Source organism: Glycine soja, chromosome 16 (genome assembly GCF_004193775.1).
Source record: "Glycine soja cultivar W05 chromosome 16, ASM419377v2, whole genome shotgun sequence".
NCBI classification, from domain to species: Eukaryota; Viridiplantae; Streptophyta; class Magnoliopsida; order Fabales; family Fabaceae; genus Glycine; species Glycine soja.
The window spans coordinates 21185580-21210570 of record NC_041017.1 but is presented as its reverse complement, the minus strand read 5'-3'; the positions used below and the strand labels follow the sequence as shown (position 1 = coordinate 21210570).

At 32.0% G+C, this 24991-nt stretch overlaps 1 protein-coding gene across 1 annotated transcript; it reads left to right on the top strand.

The window, feature by feature from the left end:
- Positions 1–5349: 5349 nt before the first annotated feature.
- LOC114389065 (mechanosensitive ion channel protein 10-like) lies at positions 5350–13204 on the top strand. The gene is made up of 6 exons (XM_028349658.1): positions 5350–5936; positions 6535–7216; positions 10449–10572; positions 11516–11809; positions 12263–12465; positions 12617–13204. Exons 1-6 carry the CDS (start codon positions 5411–5413, stop codon positions 12885–12887), a joined length of 2100 nt encoding a protein of 699 aa, XP_028205459.1. The 5' UTR covers positions 5350–5410; the 3' UTR covers positions 12888–13204.
- The last annotated feature ends 11787 nt before the right edge of the window (positions 13205–24991 follow it).

The window sequence follows — 24991 nt, the reverse complement described above, 5'->3', positions numbered from 1 at the left end:
TTTATAAAATTTTAAGAACTGTATCATAGAAGGAAGAAAAATGTTCATTTTAATGTTTTAGAAAGTTTAGAAAGCGAAGAACAAGAACTCTGGCAAGTTTGTTTCAAGAACATGTAACCTTTCTAAAGTTAGAAATACAAATAAGATAAAATTATTCATTTGGTCCCTCTATTTGCATATTTAGTCCCTATACATTAATTAATCCCTGATGTTACTCAGCAAGTAATGTTGTGAGAGATTGAAGGAGAAGACCCAATATAGGGTTACTTCATCATTATAAAGGAAATGATTGTGGAAGAACCCAACGTCGACGATAACAAGGGTCTTCGACAATTAGAATTCATGTCAACTGCATTACCAATGGCGTTACTCTTTTTAAACGGTAGAGACTAAAACGGATTTAAAATGAATTGTGTAAGTACTAAATTGGATCATTTTTATGTGTAAGAACTGAAAAGTAAAAAATGTAAAACTATATACCTCAAATAAATAATGCTTACTTTAAATACCCAAACACTCTAATATAGAGAACACGGACATGGTTAACATATTATTATCTATGTTCGGTAAAATTTGTTTAAGATATAGAACTTATGTGTTGTGTTGATGAATTTGTCTCGAGAAAAACATGAAAAATGCATCCAAAAGTGATCAAAGTGAAAACTAAAATACAAAAAGTTGAATGTGTTCTTAAAGGAATTTATTTTGATAGAAAATGACAATTTTGATGACTTCATTAACACATGTGGGATTGGAAAGCATTTAAAAACAAGATCTTTTCAAGAATTGAATTTGTGTCGAAATCATAAAATTCGACCAATAGTATTAGAAGTTTATAAATAAGACCTTTGATTATTAATTTTCAATGGATTGAATTATTATCACTTAACTCTTTAAACACCAATAATGTCTCAAATCGAAATTGACTACATGTTTAGAAGATCATTACATATATGTATTTAATTTTTACCTTTTATGAATTCATGTCTTTCTACTTTAGTGTATCTTTCTAAATCCTTTATTTTTTTTTCAATTTTTATTTATTCTTGAAACCTCTATTTCTCCAATCTCTATTTCTGTTTATTATAGAAATTATTATTGTCAAAGTATAATAATTATCAAAATTAAACTTTCAATTAAAAACATTACTATAAAAGTTACTTACAAATCATTTTATAGATTATTGTATGATATTATTATAATTAAAAATAAATATCTTTATCAAAATTATTATTATTATATACATTAAATATTAGATAATTTTTTAATAAGTTAAAAATTATTAAACTTATTTATTTGATTAAAAATAATTTATAATTAAAAATAAATTTTATGTCTCATCTTTAAATTATTTATTTATTAATAGAATCATTTTGTAAAAATTATTTAGTTTATTATGATATATATTCCTTTCCTAAAAGTATAATTTTCACTATTAACACAAGCAAAACAAAGATTTCTGTATTTTAAATTTAGTATTCTACGAATTGCCATCAGTAGCATCAAGTGTTGAAATAAGCAAATGCAATTCACACAAAAGCTGTGTTATGCACGGTATAATTGTTGTGTGGTACCTTTCTCACATTGATTTGGTTCAATTATGCATTTTCTTCTACAGTTCTGCATTAGTAGAATCAAACCCACTAAAATAACTCCAGTGTCTGTCCCTGCTTTCAAATGCTGGCCAGATAGACTTAGCACTCATCATCACCGACCCCATTCGAGAAACCTCAAAAACCACATTTTTCTTTTCCTTCCACCGTCCTGTTGCATCCCTTCCCTTCTTCTGGGTCAGCCATTTCTCCACTAGCAAATCTAACTATATATATGGATGATGATTCCATCGAGTTGTGCGCTAATAATAAGGGCAATTATTATGTTTAAGTTTTAGTAAGAGAGAAGGCAGTGTTTTGCAGAGTGAGAAGGTATTATTGCAAGGGTCTACGTAAAATGATTCTCCACAGAAGTTAATAAAAAGCACTATCTTGGAAAGTAATAAACTTTAGGGTTAAATGCATTTTTGTCTTTTAATATTTTGACATTCATAATTTTGATTTCTTTATTTTAAAATAGAAATATATATTTAATTTTCAATTTTATTTAATATGTGATTTTATTCTGCCAAACAGAAAGTTTTGACTGTTAAAAGATTTTAAAAAAATATTCAACGTATTAAAATATGTATTAAAAAATAATTAAGAACCATATACTTAGAAGTTAAAATTTTAATTACTTAATTAGTATTAGAGTGTCTTTGTTTTGCAAATACTTTATACTTGACACTTTAGGGGAATATCCCCACCAAGGTGTTTTGAAGATCTCATTCTCATACCGTTAGCCGACAAGTGGATGGAACACATTGTCTTTTTAGCATCATGTTGCTATTTGCTTAATATTATAATTTGTTGAAATGGTATCCTTTTTAACCACAATAGATGCGCTTAAACGTAGTCGATGGGGCACTTTCTTGACCTCGTACTGCAACTTTTTCTTTGGTGATCGATATATCTATCTATTCAATAACATTCATATATTATTCAACAATAGATATGCATTATTAATGCTTCACAAGTTAGTGTAGCATGACATTGCCGCATATGATCTGAATTATATGATGGAAAGTGTGTTTCATTTCATCATGATGTTCTTTTCATGCGCATGATCAGCCTTCACTATCGACGCATTCAGAGCTATTTACAGTCAAACATTCAGAAAGCTAGCTACTAACACTATATATCTTTTTGACACATTTTTTTTTTTTATATTTCATCTCTTAAAGAATTATTAGTTTTATTATCCTCTCGCGCATATAAATACGTTTTGATACATAACTTAATTAAATACTTTATTTAATATTTTATTATTACTTAAGAATTAATTTTTCATAAGTTTAATAATAAAAATTATTAAAACTAAATAATTTAAAATAATTTCCTTATATATATATATATCAATGAATTTATTAATTAAGCTCAAAATAATTTATAATATTAATTTAATACAAGTTTGCAAAACACTCTTAATTGTCTCTCAACCACAATGAATATGTTAACAATTTACTGTGTGTGCGAAATTCTCTTATCAGTAGATATCATTGTAGAAACTTCGAGAATATAAAATTAGTAATTAAATTTTTAGTATATTTTTATTCTAGTTGACACTAAGAGAGATAAAAAAGAGAAGAGAAAAAAAATGCAAGATAGCATTTATTTAACGAAATCTTGATGGATTCTTGAGAATATATATTCTCACATCTGTTATAAGTCTTTTTTTAAAAAAAAAACTTAAGTATTATTGATTTACGAGAATGTTATAATTTCTTTTGTTTATCACGCTTTCTTGCATCCGTATGCCATGAGCAAGAGGTGAGAGAGTGATTCTCCCATGTAAAACTTTATTGTCCAACACATATAACTTTTTTTTATTTTAATTATTTTGAATTTTAAAATTATCAGGAATATTAAAATATAGTCAAACACATTTTTTTAAATTTTTTTTAAAAAAATCCAAGGATGATATTCACATGTTATATTTTTAAGAATAACAAATTAGAAAATGTAACAACCTTAATTTGGTGAAACAAACAGCCGAGGTGATATGATACGAGTGTAAAAAAAATAATTAATATGATATGATTGAGAGAGAAAAATATGTAATAATGAAATTTTTAAAGTGATAAAATATTCAAATATCACTACTCTACAATAAAAAATCACGCGCGCAAAAATTATCACAAACATTTGCAAGTTGACTTTTGCAATTCAGCCTAGAATTTAGGCAAGTTGCATTTCCATATCATGAAGTTTTCAAAAAGTGCTTGTACGCAGTGCGCACGCGCTGTCATGCTGGCCCTCCTCCTCAGCCACACTAATTTTCAAGGTAGAGCGTATGGAATTTTTTTATTTATTTATTTCTGGTAATTTAATTTTTTTTAAAATCATATTTTTATTTTTGTACTTTTAAATTAGATTCATTTTATTTTTCATCATTATAACACTTTAGATGATACTTTTTTCATTATGTAAAATGCTATTTAAAATACTTTAAGAACTAAAAGTAAAACAAATATAATTTACACATATTAAAAATAAAAAATAATTTTATAAGAATAAAAAATAAAAAAATTAAATTATAAGGATTGAAATGATATTTAAATTTTTTTTAACTATAAATGTTATTATATTAGAACGTTAGTTTCTGATAACGGAGGATATTAAATTACTTTTTCTTCTTTCATTGTTTTTTAACTTTTCAACCCACTTTAGAGGATCAAATCTTGACTTTTTTTCCTCTTTTTTTCCCCTTGGCCTTACAACTCATCTTATAGATCGAAAGGATTTAATTCCTACAATTGTAATATGCTGCATTTCTTTTTGGTGAATATACTTCATCTATTATCTATTATTTGATTTACTCGTATTGTGTATTGTGCATGCTTAATTCACAATAAGCTTTATGAAAAACAAAAAAAAAAGAAAGAGTAATTGAAATAATCTATACTCTCATGTACTTATTATAAGACGTACACTTTAGATATAATCACATAGACCAATAAAAAGAGTTAATACATTTATTTTATTGATTTTTTTTAAATATTACTAATGTATCATTTTTATCCTTATTAATAGTCACTAACTTATTGTGGGTGATGTAAAAATATTAAAATTCAAGGAGATTATGCATCACTATCAATAAAAACTATATAATACTTAGAGAATTAATATGAATAAGAAATGGAAAAAAATGTTGTATAAAATTATAAATTACCTTATAAAAATGATCATTAATTTCTTTTAAGTGGTGTCTTATAATAAAGACCCGGGAAGTATTAAATTGCAATGATAATAAGTAAAAATAATTTGAAACTTAAGACAATATAATTTGCGCGCCTTAATTATAATCACCTAACTAAATAACATATTCACCATTAAATTTTCATGCTGTAATCCGAGGGAGTATTACACAGCTAGCCCTCCTAATTTCTAGAGCGAAATTGTTATTATTTTTTTGGTGAATTAAATTGTTATTATTATTATTATTGATCAAATTTTACATAAATTAATAACATGGACCCATGCACATTTTCGATAAGCATTATTTTATAACATTTTTAAAGAGATATAACTTCATTTATTATTTATTAAAAAGATCAGAATAATTATCTTCATTTATCACTTAGTTAGATTTATTAAATATTTGTTTGATTAAATAATTTATCACAGCATGAAAATTTATTGGTACATTTGGTAATCAAATTAATTGAAAAAATTAATTAAACTTGTATAAAAATCACAAACTACTCTCGCGGATCCAAATTGATAAGTTTAGTGTAAACTTCTATATAAGTTTGTTTTTAAGTCTCCATTCTCTCATCAACTTTTAGCAAGAAAGTGCCCACTATCCTAAAATAATGGAGAAAACAAGGTCCTCAGACCAAGTTGTTGTCTTCCTCGACCAGCATAACCCTAAACCACCCTCCATGGAATCCGAAAACCATCAGGACAAACCCAAACATCCCTTAAAAGTCAGAGCTCTTAACCGTCTCAGCTTCTCAAAACCCAAATCCCGAATCCTAGAATACAACTATAATGTCCCCCGCAACAAAGTTGCTGAAGAGAGTGACATTATTCAACCCACCTATAAGTTCTCTTCCAACGATGACGATGACGATGACGACGATAACGATTTGGATTTGGAATGGGATGAGGATGAGACCGAGGAGGATGGCTCGGAGCATGGCCCAAAGTTGCACCAAAAGAGGAAGTTCAAAATCAAGTGGAGGCTCATGATGGAGTGGATTTTGTTCCTCAACATATTGACATGCTTGGTGTGTTCTTTGACCATATCTTCCATAACGAACATGCACCTTTTGGGATTGGAGATTTGGAGGTGGTGTGTGATGGCAATGGTCACGTTCAGTGGCCGTTTGGTTTCTGGTAATTATAAATATATATTAATTTTTTCTTCACTCTCATTATCATCTCATTTTTTCTTTCGATTCTTTATTAAAATCCGTACTAGCGGATACTTGTAGCTAATGTCGTTTATGAATTAAAAATTAATAATAAAATGAATATTCGGTCATTAATTGGACTGGACGTAAATTAATATGGTACTTGTACCTGCAGGGTACCCCATACTTTTAATTTATTTAAATTCCGATAATTATATATAAAGTAAAATGCTCTAATTCATTTCTAGCATTAATATATATTTTAAAATTATTTCCTTTTAGTATAACTATATGTTTTTTTTTGTTTAAAATTTTATATTTTAACATATGTGTGTGTGTGGATATCGGCAATTATATACACAATTTGTAGATATCCATATAACATAACATGGTGTACCCGATCTTTCCCATTATCATGGCTACTAAAAATAAAATTGGAATTTTCAATTTACAAGAAAAAATTAACAGCAATATGCTACTTGTGATGTGAAGATTAATTGATACCATAATTGTCCCAAAACATGAAATAATTTCACCGGAAATAGGGTTTGATGGATGTTAACAATATACATGGATTTCAGGGTGGGTGGTAGGTCTAACGGTGTTCATCCTCGAGCGAAACTTCATGCTCCGAGAGAAGGTGCTGTACTTCATCTACGGACTCCGAAACAGCATAAGAAACTGCATGTGGCTAGGCCTGGTGCTACTCTCCTACTGGAGCATGGTGTTCAACGACGTCCAAAAGAAGAACCACAAGTTCCTCAACAAGGTCTTCCAAGCCCTAGTAGCAGTGTTAGTGGGCGCTACCATCTGGCTCGTGAAGATCGTGCTGGTGAAGATGCTCGCGTCCTCGTTCCACGTCACCACCTACTTCGACAGAATGAAGGAGAGCGTCTTCCATCACTACATTCTCGAGACCCTCTCGGGTCCTCCGATGGAAGACGCCGAGGAGGTGCTGCGGCAGCACCACCTCGCGGGATCGAAGTCGATGCCCGCGAGGTGGAATGCCAAGAACTTGTACAAGTCCAAGAGGTTCGGATCGAGGAAGATTGATATGGAGAAGCTGAGGAAGCTGAGCATGGAGAGCACCGCTACAGCGTGGAGCGTGAAGAGGCTTGTTAACTATGTTAGGTCTTCCGGCTTGTCCACTATTTCGAGGACTGTGGATGATTTTGGCAACGCGGAGTCTGAGATTAGTAGTGAGTGGGAGGCTAGGAACTGTGCTCAGAGGATTTTCAAGAACGTTGCCAAACCTGGCGCCAAGTAAGTGCTGCATGTTGTGGTTTTTTTTTTTCTCTCTTGAAATTATGCATTTTATTAGTTTAGGTTTTGGATTTGGTTATCATACATGTTGGTTTTTTATTTATTTAAGAATCTCGTGTAGTGTTTTTTTTAGGATTAAAATGAAATAGAAAATATTAAGTTGATGTGAGATTTTGCTAACTGACTAATATGTTTTCCACTTCAAATTTAGAAAATAAATCAGGACGAAAATTATAAAATATAAATGTTTAACAATTGTATTGATGTTGATACTACTCCTTCAAATCTTCAATTATTAGTTTCTCTATTTTTCATTCTTCTTACATGTGGTTACATATTTTTTTCTTCTCTCTTATATCTCTTTAGAGTTGGGTACTCTTTTTCATTTTTCCTTATGAAACCAATGTTTAATTGTGAATATAGTCCAAGGATCTACGAGGATCCTTGATCCTCTCCATTATTTATTATTTATGTGATGAAAAATGTTTTTTTTTGGAAAATCTTGAGTTCTGTATAACTTTAGAGAGAAAGAAAGAGAAAAGAGATAAATATTTGATTTGATTGATGATGTAGTGTGATAGAAAGAAAGAGAGAGAAAAAAAAAGAATTATTAATTAAGTGTTTAAAATTTTTGGTTGTTAAAATTTATCGTATGTGATACTCATTTAAATTGGACAAACCATAGTTATTGGTTCTCTCTGAGACCCAAACATCAGATCTCTGACTAGCTATAGTTGACCCTGTCACGAACAAATACATTTTAGAATGAAAAATTATAAATATTCACTTCATTTTGGGTGGATTGATTGGTGCGGAAGAAAGAGAGATAGAGAGAAGGGAGAAAATATAGAGAGAAAAGGTAATAGATGGGATATGTAATATAAGAAAAATGTAAAGAGGCCTAGAAAAAAAAAGGATGAAAGTGAGTTGTAATATAATTAAATATACTTGAATTGAATGTATGTTTATACGGACTCTTAATTAGTATTAATGTAGACAAACAATAGTAATACTATAACAATTTAATTTTCGTCAGTAATTAAAAGTCCATGTCAACGAAAACTTACCAAAAGGCAGACCATTAGTAAATTATTTATTTTGTAGAGTAATAAATCGATGTAAGAATATGCTTTTCCTATTCATTTACCTTAGCTAAGTTTAAATTGCTGCAGTAGATCATGAATAAAATTATTAAGTCAAATCCTATGCAAACTTGAAGGGTTAATATTATATTTATTGATTCTATCTTTTTAAATCTAAGGCATGCATGTATAAAACGTGGTCAAATTTCCGTATTTCTTCTGTTTGGTGGGATTAAAAATTTAGCATTTCATGACACAAAATTTCTAAGCCACTAACAGTGGACAGTACGAGTGATTAATTAAGGTACTTCTATTCTTTTAATATACAAGCAAACGCTATAAGAAAATACCCCCCAAAAAAAGTTAGCCACTTTCGAGTAGTTCAATCCAAAGCTAAGGGTTGTGATCAGCACTTATCCCCTTACAAGTAAACTACTATGAAGAGGTTGAATTTGTTGTTGTTGTTATTATTGAAAAATGAGAAGGGTGAATGGGATTTGCACCACAGGTCACAGGATATTGCAAGAGCACGTTCGGACCCAGATGTCATAAGATAGCACTCTATATATATTGTGGGTTGGGTGATTTGGTCCCGCGTTCATTTTTTACATTTGTTTTGTGGTCCTTATGATCCTCTTAAAATATATAAATACTAAGTCTAGAGGGCGTGTCATGATTCTCATGAACCTAATAAACCAAATTCGTGCTTCATTTCGTACTGAGTCAGTGGTCCATTTGTTTTGTATTTCACTTCTCTGCTCCATTGATCGACCCATTTCCGCAATTTGTGCTAAGTGTTTCTTCTCTTTGGTTGCTCAGTGTGACAGTCCGTCACGCTGCAAAAGAAAGAACAGAAGAAAATAGCAAATACCCCAACAAGAGCACTCATAGCAAATTTTATTTCTTTTGTCAAATTTACTTATTTTAAAATACACTAATCTAACCTAACTCGGTTTAAATAAATTTAAATTTAATTGAGTTAGTTCCATTTAAATAGAAAATTTAATTGAAAAAAATATCTTTTAAAAACACTAAATAGAGAATATATTTCAAATGAACCCGAATCAAACTAAAATATTTTAACTTGACTACACATTTCTTTGTAAAAAAACTTAGGTAGATGACCCTTGTTATGTAAAGGAAGCAGGAAACAGATAAAAAGACAGATAAGATGAAAATATATTTTTTTTCTATTCAAATGAGAGGAAACTATATATTTTTTTAAACAAGTAAAAAAAACTTCCACCCAAATGGACAAGATGTCAAGAAAGACTAGCTCTCACTTTTTTTTTCATTTTTAAAATAATAATAATTTTTCATATCATGAAACTTTAAAGAATTGTTAAAGTTATCTTAAGAAAAAATAGTTGAATAAAAAGTCTATCCCCTTACTTTTTGCTTATTTCTCTCCGTTGAAACACTTTTTTGCATTTTATTTCTCTTATACCACTATTTTCATTTTTACATTTTATTTCTTTCTATGTTTCAATTTTAATATAAATAGTTCATAAATATTTTGTGTTATTCGATCTTGTCACTCTTTCTTTAAAATAAAAGTTTATTTTGACAACATACATTTACTTTTTTATTTTTTATCAAATTTTATCGTGGGGATTTGTTATAGACTTAGTATTAGTAATTTAATGTGCACTAAGGTAACGGGTTTGGTTTAGGCCGTCAAACACACCACATTGGCTCTCAGATCCATTATATATTTGCACCAACATAAGAATTACCTTCTGTTCATCGTCGGTGATCAATTTCCATTTTTTTATTCAATCTAATTAAATTTAGTGCGCAAGCAAAGCACTACTGATGAATTGTGAATTGTCCCACCAAGATCAGGTGTGTTAGCCTGGTCCATTTTATTGGTCAAGAAAAGCACTTTCTCCACAGCTCCTAATACATTCTCCATCAGATTAAGAGTAAACTATAAAGTGGGACGAAATATTTTGATGGGCCAGAGTTGCAAATTGCTTCATTGATAATGTGTTTGAGACTGAGTTAACTAATTGACAGAAATCATTGAACTGGTGGTTGACTTTTTAATAAGTAACATCTGAAAATAATTACCTATATATATATATATATAAAAAAAATAGGATAATAGGATAATTAATTAAAATATGGTATTTTCTAATTTATTGAAGGTATATTGAAGAGGAGGATCTCATGAGATTTTTGAAGAGGGTTGAGATACATACCATATTTCCACTCTTTGAAGGAGCACTTGAAACGGGACAGATCAGCAGGTCTTCATTTAGAAATTGGGTGGTAAGTTTTGATACTAAATTTCACACATCTAGTGATGTTGAATCATATTTCTCAAATTACAAAGTTATTAAATCACTTACTTTGTTCTGTTCCTGCTTTTTCAAACTCCTTTTAAGTTAAAAGTTGTTTGGCAAACATATTTAATTTTTTTAATGCATTTAAACTAATTGCCTCACTTTATATGAATGAATATATTTATAAAATAAAAAATATTACATAAAATTAATTTAATCAACATAAACTTACTTTTCAAATAAACATAAAAGTTGTTAGAATTATTTAATGGAGTAGCCGGTGAAACACTCAAATTAGGAAGCCAGTAAAAAATAAATTAAAAATGATATTTTAGATTGAGTTGAGATTCAAAGAAAAGAAGTTGAGTAAGTTTCGTGTAAGCTATAAGAAAGTTTTACCTATTACTTTAATTAAAATCTCCTTTTTTTTTTCAAGTTTTGGTTCTGTGAAAAACACCTTTTTTAAGCTTTACATGAAAGTTTTTTCTCAACTAGTACTTCTTTTAAAGAGAAGATAAACTAAAAATAAAAGTCAAACACATTCTTATGTTTTAGGTAGGTTTTTTTTTTTTAAAAAAAATTATTTTCAAGACAAATCACTTTTTTTTGATGTTTTTATTTTTTAGTACATTTGTCTAAACTATTTCTGCTTAAAAGAAATTCTTCTTATTTCGAAAAGTAAATGCTATCTACTTATTAATGGTATTTTTTAAAAAACTATTTATTTTAAAAATACTTATTTTAAATGTAAACAAACTGATACATTAAGTAAAACTATGTAAATGTATGTCTTTTAAATAAGGTTGTGTTGATTTTGTAATAATTTCTTTAAAAATTATATCTAGGGTGATTTTTTAATAGATTAATGGTATAAACATCTTTATACTCAATGTATAAAAATTAAACTTCAATTAATTTTCTTTTATCAGATTCGAGCTTATTATGAACGAAAAGCTCTAGCACAATCACTGAATGATACCAAAACAGCAGTGCAACAGCTTCACAAAATAGCAAGCGCAGTTGTTAGTGTGATAATAATCATTGTGATGCTTTTGCTGATGGAGATGGCAACGATCAAGATAATATTATTCTGTATTACACAGTTTGTTTTGATAGGTGTTGCCTTCCAAGGTACTTGCAAGACTGTGTTGGAGGCCATCATCTTTGTCTTCGTCATGCACCCTTTTGATATTGGAGACCGCTGCGTTATTGATGGAGTTCATGTAATTTTCCAACCTTTCTAATTAAACAAGTTTAGGAAAATATTTTTTGAATGCAAGAAGGGAAAAATAAAAGAGTTTAATGATTATGCAAAGTGAACAAATTTATTGAGCACGGCATAGTAATTGAGTGACAATACAAAATTTATTTTCATTATTAGTGCATATTTTTTTTTCTCAAGGTAAATTGTGATTTCTTTAATTTTAGAGTGCATTTTCAAGATGCATATACATGAAAAAGATTTTAAAAAGTGAAAATAAAAATAGTTGTTAGACTTGATTTCGGAATTTGAATCTCTACCTTGGATACTTTTAATAGTACATTTTCTCCTTCACTTCATTACACTAGGTGTTGCACCTCTTTTCTAACATATATACAAAATTTACTTCATTTGCATGCCAATTTAATGGTTTTATGTACTAATTACATTTGTGTACTAATACATGCATTTACAGATGATTGTGGAAGAGATGAATATCTTGACAACTGTATTTCTTCGATATGACAATGAGAAAATATACTACCCTAATGCAGTTTTACTCTCTAAGCCTATAAGCAATTTCTATAGGAGCCCAGAGATGTGGGATTCAATTGATTTCACCATTGATGTTTCAACTTCTATGGAGACCATCCTTGCACTCAAGAAATCAATACAAATGTAAGTTTTTTAATTAATTTATTCCTTATTCTTTGTATGTGGAACTACTGTTATTTTATTTATTTATACTGCCAATAGTATGTATTAGAGGGAGTGCATTGAGATAACTTCATTTTGGTTAATATTTCACTTTGTGTGATTATGAGTTTAGGTACATTGAGAGCAAGCCAAAGTATTGGAATCCAAAACACAGCATGATAGCAAAAGGAATTGAGAATATGGACAAGCTAAAGCTGTGCTTATCTGTGCAACATACCATCAACCATCAGAACTACGGTGAGCGAAACATTAGGATAACGGAACTTCTCTTGGAATTGAAGAGGATCTTTGAGATCCATGGTGTCAAGTACCATCTTCTTCCTCAGGAGATCCAGATTACCCATATGAATATTGAACATAGCAAAGTTCTGTTTCAATCATGAAGTGGAATTTCCATCTCTTTGCATTTCCCAGAAATAATTACGGCAACATCACTTGGATAAATACTTTCAAATTAGCTTGATTTCAAACATCAATTCTGCTATGCTCTATCTTGCTGGTGGTATATGTGCATTGTTAATTTTATGATTAGAAGTTCGTTACCATACTTTTTATGGTGGCATACATTCTATATTGTTGTGACATATATTATTATTGTAAGAGAGTCGTGTGGATGGACAAAATATAATTGGAGACTCTACTAAAAGTGATTGGACAGCTACCAGGTCCTTTGGCAAATATCAGTCATTGACATAAGAAATTTCAGTTTTATTTTGTCATCAAATTTTAAAAGGAAAGGTTCATTAACATGAGAAATGATTTAGAAAAAAAAAATAAAGGACAGGAAACATATTATATGTATTGTTCTCCAATTATATATGGAGAATAGAGTCGATTTTCCTTTTTTCCACCAGCAAGAGGGGCCTTTCTGATTATATTTAGTTGTGTATTGACATTCACCATATTCATCCTTTTGGTTGGTGATTCCATCGAGCAAACAAGTTCTGCCAATCTGAAAAAGTGAAACTAAGTACTTATATTGCCATTGACAAAAATTGGTACTTGTGTATTTAACCATGACTAGTATGACTCGGTACTCGTGCCCAGCTTTAAACGTCCCTACCAAGTGAATTCTTGACAAATTTTAACAAACGTCTTTGATAAATTCCAGTCCATTTTACAACTAGTATTTGTAGTATTTACCTTCACTTTGACAGTTAACAAACGTTTCTTTTGTGATATAGAGAACTATTAGATCATTCTTGTTTCACTGGGGAGTTAGTTAAATATGGTTCTATATCAGCATTGCCATTGTCAATTTATTTATTACAAAGTATTGCAATAAATATTGTTTATTTGATTCTTAGTATGCCATTAATGATTTGTGGTTAAGCATACCAATATATCAACCAATAATACTTCAAAAACAACATGGACATATTCTGAATAACGAGTGTGATTTACATACCAATATGTCAACGACACTCTATGACTACCTTTTGTTTCTCAAAAGGACAAAATTTAACTGCATAGATTGGTTGATAACAAGAGGAACAACACTTCTGCAAACAAACATAAGATACAATGCTTTATCAAGACAAAGAAGATCAACCGAATGGTTTCAATTACCATTATACAATTGTGTACATCACAAATCTAAATCCACCTCTTGAGTGAAATGAAATAAACTGTGCAGTTGGTGTGCTGCTTTGACCATCAGAAAATCATAGCTTAACTGTATGAGAATGCCTAATTTACTATCTACATCCAGAGACTTATCAACAAAACTCTACAATGTAGAATTAGAATATACTTAACTCAATGTTCAGATTTCAGATAGTCGTAAGCATGAGGACAGTGAGGACAACTAAATGATTTCTCATGTAGAGCTGAACCAGCGTCAAATAAGACTCAACACACTTGAATTAGTCACCAAAATCACTTGATTAGCCTCCAAACAGTCAACTGAATCGGCATGGCTTGCAAATTGCACATTTCTCATTCTATGAATTCTGCAATTACACCAGAAATGGTGGAAGCAGGTAATAAGCATTCATCAGTTGACTTAACAGGCAAACACTCAAAGAAGTAGAAGAGGAATGGACTTCCAATCAACCTTACTGCATAATGTTATGAGCTAGCAAGGTTACAGACATAAGGTGTTTCTAAATGACATCAAATCAGTTTGGGTAAGCATTCATTACAGCAACATCAGTCTAAGTAACATGCAAGTAAATTTGAAGTACAATGCAACACTTGCCGATATGAGAACATAATATTATATAGATAGACTTCAAGTGAAACTAGGGCATGTGTACAGCCATGCTCTGCGGCTAAAAATGCTGTTATTATTGAGAAAGGCAAGCAAATAACAGACAGATAGACGAGTAGAAAAATGGAATTTGATCTCTGCAATGTTCTTATACTTTTACATTTTTTGCCACACTTGCTGACTTGCTGTCTCAAACTGATATTGAATAGCTAGATTAAATTGTTTGTTCTTTGAATGACTACTAGGAAAATTTTTACTGAATTCATTTATTGCTTTTGCAAATTACAAGTACTACCCCTTGGATAGATTGAAAACTCTTGGCATAGATGATTGACATATTTTTACCTTTATCTTAATATTAAACATTGAATTTACAACATTATTTTACATAAGACATGGACTCAGACATGTAAACTTCCTTAAATAGAGAGATTGATTGAAATTTGAAAGTCTCTTTAAGGCACATGCATTTACTTCCTCAACTTATACTGCTGCAGTCCACTTTCTATTATGGCGCATGTACTTTGTGTGTTTTTACTCATTAATTTGTATATTTCATAAGAAAGTTCATATTTTTTTCAACTTTATTATGAATTTCACATCTCAAACCATACTTACAAACAAGTTTATGGATCCCAACAAAATAAAATAAAATAAAACAAAAAAAAAATGAGATGGTGAATATGGATTTAGTTTGAAAGCATTTTGATGCCCTACGTTAAAATTTGGAAAACACGGGAAATAAAAACAAAAGAACATTAAGTCTACTACTTAGATGGAGTATTACATCCATTAAGTATATAACACGTGTTACTTGAAGGATGAATCAATGAATTCATGAGTGGGTAAAAGGAGTCAAATTATTAAACAGTTTTGCACCCCGTGGATTAACTCGATAGGGCACACCATACAACATCCGCACCAGTTTCTGAAATAGCCCTGACATTTGATCCCAGCTTTGATTATTATCAACACCTGAAATTGGATAAGAATCCAGTTACCTTTGTGGTTTTGGGATTTTAAAATACATAGCAAAATGGCAGAATATGATAAGAATCCAGTTACCTTTGTAGTTTTGGCATACTCTTGCATACTATTGTCTTTTGAGTAATCATTACTTGTAATTGTTTGTTTAAGAACATAGTCCATATGATAACTTCAGAATATAAGAACTGACGTTAATAACATGAATGTTGTTACCAATTAAGTTGTTATAACATGAAATAATACACGTTCTTTTATATCAAAGATTTCATGGTAAATCACAAGGAAATACCTGGGATAATAGGAAGCACAACCCAATTCTGTTTCTTTATAATGAAAATTGAGGCATTGAGTCCCGCTATTCAAGTTGTTGAATGAAACTGTTATATGCTGAGGTGCATATTGGGTTGATCCCAAATCCTTTTAAAACCTCCTGCGTCACCACATTGTAATGTCCGAAGATTTTGGCCCCCATTGTAACCTGGATTTTAAACCTTGTTCGATTTTTGGCTCTGCCATTTATGAAGACACAACATCTTTGGTCATACATCACACACAAGTGTGTGATTCAATTACATCACCCTGATAATCCACATACAGTCCGATGATGTCCTTTTTACCTTCACCCTCACTATCAGTTATAGTTATGATAACTTCAAATCTTTCCGTTTTTTGTGTTATTGGATGGATACTGACAAAGGACAAGCAGAAAATGAAGCCCAGCATGGGGGAAGGTGGAGCAGTTCAACCTTGCTTTGAAGTTCAAAGGATGAAGGAAGTGCTTTGACCGGTGTAAATCCCAATCTCAGTTCTTTCATATTCTTTGATATCAATGAAAATTCCTTAAGATTCTTGCAATCATCAAGGTTGAGAAAACTAAGGCTGCATGAATGGGAATTGCTTACAAGTACGGTAAGGGACATACAAGAAGAAAGGTCCAATTTGTCAAGTTTCTGCAGAGAAAAAACCGATGGATGCACACTAGTCAACTTATAAGTTATAACAATAGCAGAGAATCAGTACTTCAAGATTTGTGGCTTTCGATAAATCTGGCAGCTTCTTTAAATCCAGGGACCAACTGAGATCAACTTCTTTCAAATTCTTCAGATTCTGTAACAAAATGAAGATATCACACCAGCTAAATTACTTAATTTAGTATTCCTTTAATTAACAGAAAATCATAACAGTGAGATACATATTTTTACCATCACTCCATCCCAAAGCTTTTCCGTTTTGCCACATCGCATTTTCAATATTACAAGTTTAATGCCAGAAAAATTCTCTGGCAAGGATTTTAGAGGGTAATGTTTCCAACAAAGAAATCTTAGTTCAGTTGCCAAAAGTTGAAGCCCTTCATCAGTAAGAATTAGTTGACAGTAGCAATCATAACTATAATTCCCTGAAATTTCCAGAAATTTTAGTCTGCTCATATTAGCAAATATGCGAGGCATTAACTTTTGCTCCTTAATTGCTGGCAGGTGAATTTGTATGCTTCTAATCTTGTAAATTATTATGCATAGATACAATATTATCCTCAGATAAAGTTATAAGAGTTTTATCTTTCAAACTTCCCAAGTCAAAAACCTCTGAATTATCACTTTCATTTTCTATCAAAAAAGAAACATGCCAGATCTAGAAGAATTTCTTTCCCTTTGTGATCTAGATCATCGTAACTCAGTTTCATTACATTATAAACTTCTGTAGGAGGCATTTTTTTAAGCTTGTCTAGCATACCTTCCCATTCTTCCTTATCTTTTCCATGAAGCTTAGACGAGCCAAAACTTTTAGAATTAATGGAATTCCTTTGGCATAATGGAGCACCTTTTCTCATAGCTCATTGTAATATTTTTGTGACACCCTCTATCCCGACATATATATATATATATATATATATATATATATATATATATATATATATATATATATATATATATATATATATATATATAATATATATAAAAATATTGGTAAACAAATATACATGGGTAAAGGTTCACATTCACTTCATTATTACTAAATAAAACTTATTAAAAATATATATTTGGCTCAAAACAAGATCGACAAAATTTATAAAATATTTTGTTAAATCAGTGAGGTAAAATAAAATAGACTAACATCATGCAATTAATATAGAAACTTATGTCCCAATGTCATGTCCCGATGTCCTTCAGCATAAGGTTCCTTAAAGCAATTCACCTAGTCATCTGCTCCCCCAAACACAAAGTTCAAGATCATCACATGATCCAAACACAAATAACATATAGGGAGTGAGTTATCACATTCCTAACTAATGGAGAGAAACAAGATAACATGTAGATATAAATATCATATAAACAAAATAAAACTTACTTAAACATAGCTCATGTCATTTCATTATTTTGTCGTCCAACATCACATCACAACACAACACATCTCATTCATTTTCACAACATTCACGTACTCAAGGATCAAAATACAATATCACCAAGTCAATAAATCCATATCGATCAATACACAAGCGTTATGCAACAAATACACTAAGACTCAATCCTATATGCAATGTGGTACCATGTCAGTGAAAAACCATGTCGGGCACCTAGGAGTACATGACAAGACAAACCACACACTAGTAAGTCAGGTCACTCTCACTAGGTAAAATCATAGGGAGACCAGTCAGGGTCACGTTGTTTTGCGAGAATGCTCCAACCATGTGTGATCGACACAAGCTTAAAGGAGCACTCAAACCGGGTGACCCCCAAGGCCTACACTCCGAAGAGTCCGTCAGGGCCTCTCCCTCCTGATTCAGGTCAAACCCAGAAAATATTTTAGCACACAGACTCTATCTATGAACTGTATAAAACACACGACTCCTCAATTATTCTCAAAATAGTTTTAACTCGTTGCCCTTTAAGGGTCTTAGCATTAACTCGTCGCCCTTAAAGGGTCTTAGCATTAACTCGTTGCCCTAAAAGGGACTTAGCATTAACTCGTCATCCTTAAAGGGACTTAACATTGACTCGTCACCCTTAAAGGGTCTTATAGTCGTGTGATTGTACAATTCATAGTTCATAACTCAATGCACACAACATCTCAATCACGTGCATACTCAGTTTATCACATACTCTCGATCTCAATCACAATGGTATAATCTCAATTTAACATGTTATCACACTTCATGAATCATTTACACTTTACATATGAACTATGCAATACACACAATTGCTCAATTGTTTTCAAAATTATTTTAACTCGTCGGGTTCCCACAGTGGATCCCATCACAATACTCGTCGCCCTTAAAGGGTCTTACAATTGTGTGATTGCACAGTTCATAACTCACAACTCAATACACACATCTCATCTCAATACACATGTATTTCATCATTCATCACACATTCAATTATCACATACTCACAATTTGAATCATCATTTCATAATCTCAACATAACAATTTATACAAAAGATTTATCACAACATGGGGAGTAAAACCCCTCAAATAGTTTCTCACAATTATATCAAAATCAATTAATCAAAATCATGGGTAAAAACACAAAAACATCAAAAGCACTCAAGTTTATCAATCAATTCTCATTAGAACATCAATTGGTCCGTAGAACACAACAATATTGTATTTATAATCATAAAGGAAAAATTGTAATTCAATAAACATCCCAAAATAAACTCCAATTTAATCCTCTAAGAATCCCTACACATGTTCCTTCTAACCCCAATTGCGATAAACTCGTCTCTTACCTATAAGCGAGTTCACATGTGTATTCTAACGGTGATAGCGGCATCTCTAGCAATTTCCTGTGATTCCTCAAGCTTTTCCTCTGATTTCTCTGATAGAGTTCCCAAACGTCAGAGAGAAGGAAAATGGATTGAAACCTCTATTTTATACTGTCTTCGTGAGATGCTTATTTCTACCTTCACAAACATTTTTTTGCAGATCCCAACGGTGAAGGTGTGCGGAATTGAATATCGAATGACACATCAAAATTTCACGACAATCCAACAATTAATGATTCTGGGATCGTAGTTTTACCGAGACAGTTTTGGGTTTCTGCGGGAAAAGAAAAGACTATGATGCGAAGTGTATTTCTCTTAGCTCAGACATGATTTCGAAATTTCCGACGGTGAGAATGTTCAGAAATGAGTTTTGAACCTCATGCTCAAATTTCACAATGATCCAACGGTGAATGAGTATGAGATTGTCATTTTTATGAGACGGATTTGGTGGTATGCGGGAAAAGAGGGGGTTTTGGGAGGAAGATAGGGTATATCGAGAGGAAGAAGAGGCTAAGAAGCTATCAGAGCTTGGGTCCTAGGAGGTCAGAGATCAGAGCACTGTGTTTCAGTCATCTGGCTGTAAGAAAGACTTTCTCTGCGCCAGTAAGAGTCAGAGCTTGAGAAGAAGGGAAAGAGGAAGAAGTATTCAAATCATTCACTCCTTTCCTGAAAGCTTGACTTTATTCTTTCTTTATATACTTAATAAGACAATACTATAAAAAAAAGACTTGGACGAGAAAAGTCAGGTTGAGAACTATGAATAGTAGGAATAGTCTAAAGTGGTTAACTAGAAGAAGAGTCAAAGACTTTTTCCTAGCCGCTGACGGAGACAATGTGGGACCTAGTGCTCAGCCTTTTGCTCTTTTAGATAAACCTAATTTCTGGAACATTGCCTCGGTAGAAGAAAACCCAACTAATATGCAAGCCCATCTCCCGATACAATCAAATCAAAGCAAAGCAAAAGTGCCTTGCGGCTGTCGCGCCTCTCTCTCTATCTCTGTACCTTGTGTTTGTCCTTGTTGTTTAAGATTACTAGGGGTATTTCTATTCCTTCCTCCAATCACATACTACACATACTTTGTTTGATCAAATTCCCCCTTTTTTCAGGGCTCCCTTCGAACTGATATCCTAAGATTCCCTGTAACAGGATGGTTTGAAATGATGGTTTATTACAAGTTCTGGTGACATGAATAGGATGAGCATATGAATGAGTCCGAACATGGATAACGTAGTGGTTCGAGTCGGTCGAGAGTACGAGATTACTGACCGAAGACTCTTCCATTGAGATGGGCTGAAGCCCTGCTAGCGAAGGAATGCATCCAACTGTGTTCTGTCTCATTGGTCCTCTCATGCCAGAATTTGCTCATTAATCCACTTTGTTCTCTTGGAAATCACTTTCATTATAATACATGACTTATGTGACTTCGATCTGATACCTCTCGATTCAAATAGGAAATGCGCATTTGTCTCATTTTGACTCTCCCCATCTCAAATTCTACTAATTGGATATGGGACTGGTTGTGAAGGGAAGCTTTGTGGGAGAAAGGAGGAAAAGGTTAGGCTAGTAAAGGCTTTACTCAAACATATGGGATAGATTACGAGGAAGCCTTTGCCTCAGTAGCCAAGATGAAGTACGTTCGTCTCCTGCTCTTTATTGCTGCGAATCAAGATTGGCCTCTATTCCAATTAGATGTTCAAAATGCCTTCCTGAACGGGGACCTAAAGGAATAAGTTTACATGAGTCCTCCACCCGGTTGTGTAAGGGGGGGGGGGGGGAGAACAAGAGAGGTCAACTGGAGTGGAAGCCAAACGACGGGGTCGAGAATCTGTGATCGATCCGAAGAACCACTGCCAGATACGATTCTGCTCCCCCTTCGTACTACCAATGCGATTCTTGCCCGACTTTCTTTCGACTTAAAAAGGATGCGGTGAGAATGAGGATCACTTCGAAACTATAGGAAAATGGGCGTTTTAGGGCGGGATCTAAAAGTTCTCCAACGTGTTGCGGAGCCTTCGGCCGTGAGAGGATCTGTCTTTTGGCTTCCTCGGGGTCGTGTGAAGCTTAGCTTGCTTTAGCAGCCACGTGATGATTCAATATTCGTGGTAGGCGTAGGAGCTGGGCGAAGCAGTAGCGAAGCTCAGGTGGTGATGCAAGTGCGCGGTGAGCATAGTAGCCCCCTCGGGCATGCTCTTTGTACAACCTAGTGAAGAGCTAGTGAGGGCCGAAAATATCGTATGTAGTGTAGAATCGAATCTGAAGCTCTTTACTAGGATTGGAACATGCGAGGAACGAGTGACCACAAGCTCCGCTTAAGCGCTCGACATTTAGCTTAAAACATGTTCATCATGTGGCCGAGCGAAGCGCACCTACGTGAAGCAACCTAGCATCACTTTAGATAGGAGCAGAATGGATGACTTACAACTGAAAGTTCTTCAGATCGATATATTGTATGACGTAATGTAGATCTTGGTCTAGGTCCGGTGGTGCGCAGAATTCGGGACTTAACGATGTTCGATTCGTCACATGAACGGGAGCGGACGATTCCCTTATCTCTCCCTTTTTCGGGGAATGGCTGCAATCAGAAGCTATCATTAGTCTAAGACCTAACATTTTGTTATTTATAGCTAGGATACTCACAACCTATTTTTTACTCTATTTATTTATTTTTATTATTTTATAAAAACAAACTCTATTTTATTTCCTATCAAATGAATAAATAAAATATCCTTTTTATTTTCTCTCAAATTATTATTTTAATTAATAAAGTTATTTCTCCTTATTTATTTAATTATAAAAACCTCATCATTTTTCTAAAAAACTATTTATTTATAAATACAATCTTTTTTAAATTAGTTTACAAAAAATGGGATGTTACACCTTTGATGATCACTTTGGCTAAAGGCATTCAAATTGAAAAGTTTAAGTGCTTCGTTGGGACTGAATTTTGTAAGATGGTATGTCCTATAAACTTTGTTAGCCTTAAGCACTTGCTCATCTCTAGTAGTTACAATTATTCTACTACCCGATCCAAAATTATCAAGAGTTGTCCGTAGTTTTTCTAGGAGTGTTGAATCATTCACATCATCAAGAACAATTAGAACTCTCATCAAACAAATTCTCCTAACAATATATTCGGGCAACAAATTTGATGTGTCAATTTTCACATGGTTTCCTCATAAAATTGTTAATTCAGTCTTTAAGATGAGAATCACACACAGATTTATACTAATTCAGTCTTTAAGATGACCTACATCCAGTTGTTCTAAAATTCCTTAGAACTTCCACTATTAGAGAATCAATACAAACACTATGTACATGATACTTTCTTAAATTCTACTTTTCCCTCAAACCCTACAAGAGAAAAACCAAAACCTTGTTGAATCCTACAACAAGAAATTCCAAGAGTTGAAACTCTATCAACTCCAAAAACCCTTGGTAACCTTAACCAAGATTAAGAAAGTATAAAGAAATTAGAATTGGACTGAATACAACTTGATATGCAGATCACAACATCTTCAAGCTCTTCCTTTGATTATCAACTCATGGTGAAGAATGAATGAATCTTGATCAACTTGAATTTCTTAAAAATATGCAGACTAATCCCCTTAGATGACTCTTAGAATGTGTTTTCTAAAAGATAAGATCGTATTAAGAGTCATTAATGAGAAAGAAAAATTGAGGGTATTCATTATTTTAACAGCTAAAACTTATTTAATCGATTATCAAATATGGTAATCGATTAATTCATTTGAATCCCTCTTTGTTCTGCATTTTCAAAAACGTGGTAATCAATTACAGAATATGATAATTGGTTATCTCATTTTATAGAGAGCTTCTCAAGCTTATGTGGTTCTGGAATAATCGATCATCATATGTGATAATTGACTATTTTGACACACAAAGAACTCCTAAAGTTTCCAGATGCAATCTAATCGATTACTAAATGTGGTAATCGATTATCTCAAGCCACAAAGTCTTCCTTCTGCTAAAACTAGCTTATGTAATTTATTACTAAAACTGGTAATCGATTAATCCAATGATTCTTGCCAAATTTCAAGTAGAAGTGAGTTATGTTGCTTGTTCTAACACTTTGTAATTGATTACTAAACTTTGTAATCGATTACATTGTGTTGAACTCATTGCTTCTAAGAAACTTTGAGACCAATTCATTAATCTACCTTGTTTTCTTTCTACTAAGCATGAATATAAGAGACTAAATCACCCATCATGCCTAGTCTAAAAACATCCAATATAAATGCCACATCTTTTAAATCTTTTTTGGCATTGTAAAATGATTAAAAACATAAACCTAAGACCCTAGGTATAGTATGACAAAATATGTTATCAAATTTAATTAATCTTAACGTCAATTGTTTGTACTTATTTTCAAATTTGAATTGGACATGAAATGCACTTTGCAATTTATATACAGTGATGAGGAAATTTTGATAGTTGTTGACAACAATTATGGTGGGTGTTCCTGGTAAAGCTTATCTGCGATGAGGTTAAACATGGTATATGTAATTTGTGCTTATTCATGCCAGGGTGGTTTTTTAATTACAATTAACTAACATTTACCAATTACCATAGTTGTCATTATTCATGGCATTGAAGTTGACCATGTCTCAATTGGTTGGAAAAAATAAGACTATATGGTGTCTGCCATCAACTCTTGTGGTAACCTAAGCATTGCCTAATCTCTTGAAAAAATACTATTAAAAATGTTGTATCGAACAATTCTGACATGAGGTGAAATTTCACATATGTTGTTTATTTTCAAAATTAGTGTGATTTGGTCGAGGATAAAGAAATTGAGCAAATCTTGGTACATTACAAATATGATTAGATGAGTCCATTTGAGACATTGGATTTGGTAAGTCAATTGCATTCCAAAAGCATGTTTTCAACTTATCTTCAACAATTTTGTGGTTTTTTTTTTCATCATGAATTTCATTTACTAAATAATGTTATAACACATCACATTACACACATATATATATCTGCCCATAAATGAAAAATACAAGCATTGATATCGAGCGGTCATCAGTCTAAAACATGAAAAAGTTTATTTATTGGACTCCCATCTGACCATAGATGCATCGCCTTGTAGGAAGGAGACCATAAAGAAGATTGTAAGTGTATCATTGGACATTGTAAACAAGTCTTAATTTAGTGGTTTAATAAATGTTTACTTAAGCTTTTTTAAGTGTTAGGGGATGACTGGAGTGACTGCTTTAGTATAGAAATATGCCAACGTGAATTGGGATGCAAAGGACTTTTTAGCCTGGGATATTGTAAAAGCATGTGGTATTCTTGATTGTGGACATAGGTGCTCGTTAATTTTGTTTTAATTCAATATTATTTTCCTTATTGTAGATTTGATAGGATTTGTATATTCCTGATTGTGGAAATGCATGCCTGTTTCATAATTACAGTTCAAACTCAGCCATTTGGGTTTTACAATGGATGAAATTGGAGCATGCATTTTATAATAGCTTATATGTAGTGGTATAATATTGTATCAA

Coding starts and splice junctions, on each gene's coding strand:
- LOC114389065 (XM_028349658.1), top strand. CDS start 5,411: ATGGAGAAAACAAGGTCCTCAGACCAAGTTGTTGTCTTCCTCGACCAG. Junction 5,937..6,534: donor CAGTGGCCGTTTGGTTTCTG/GTAATTATAAAT, acceptor CATGGATTTCAG/GGTGGGTGGTAGGTCTAACG. Junction 11,810..12,262: donor GCGTTATTGATGGAGTTCAT/GTAATTTTCCAA, acceptor ATGCATTTACAG/ATGATTGTGGAAGAGATGAA.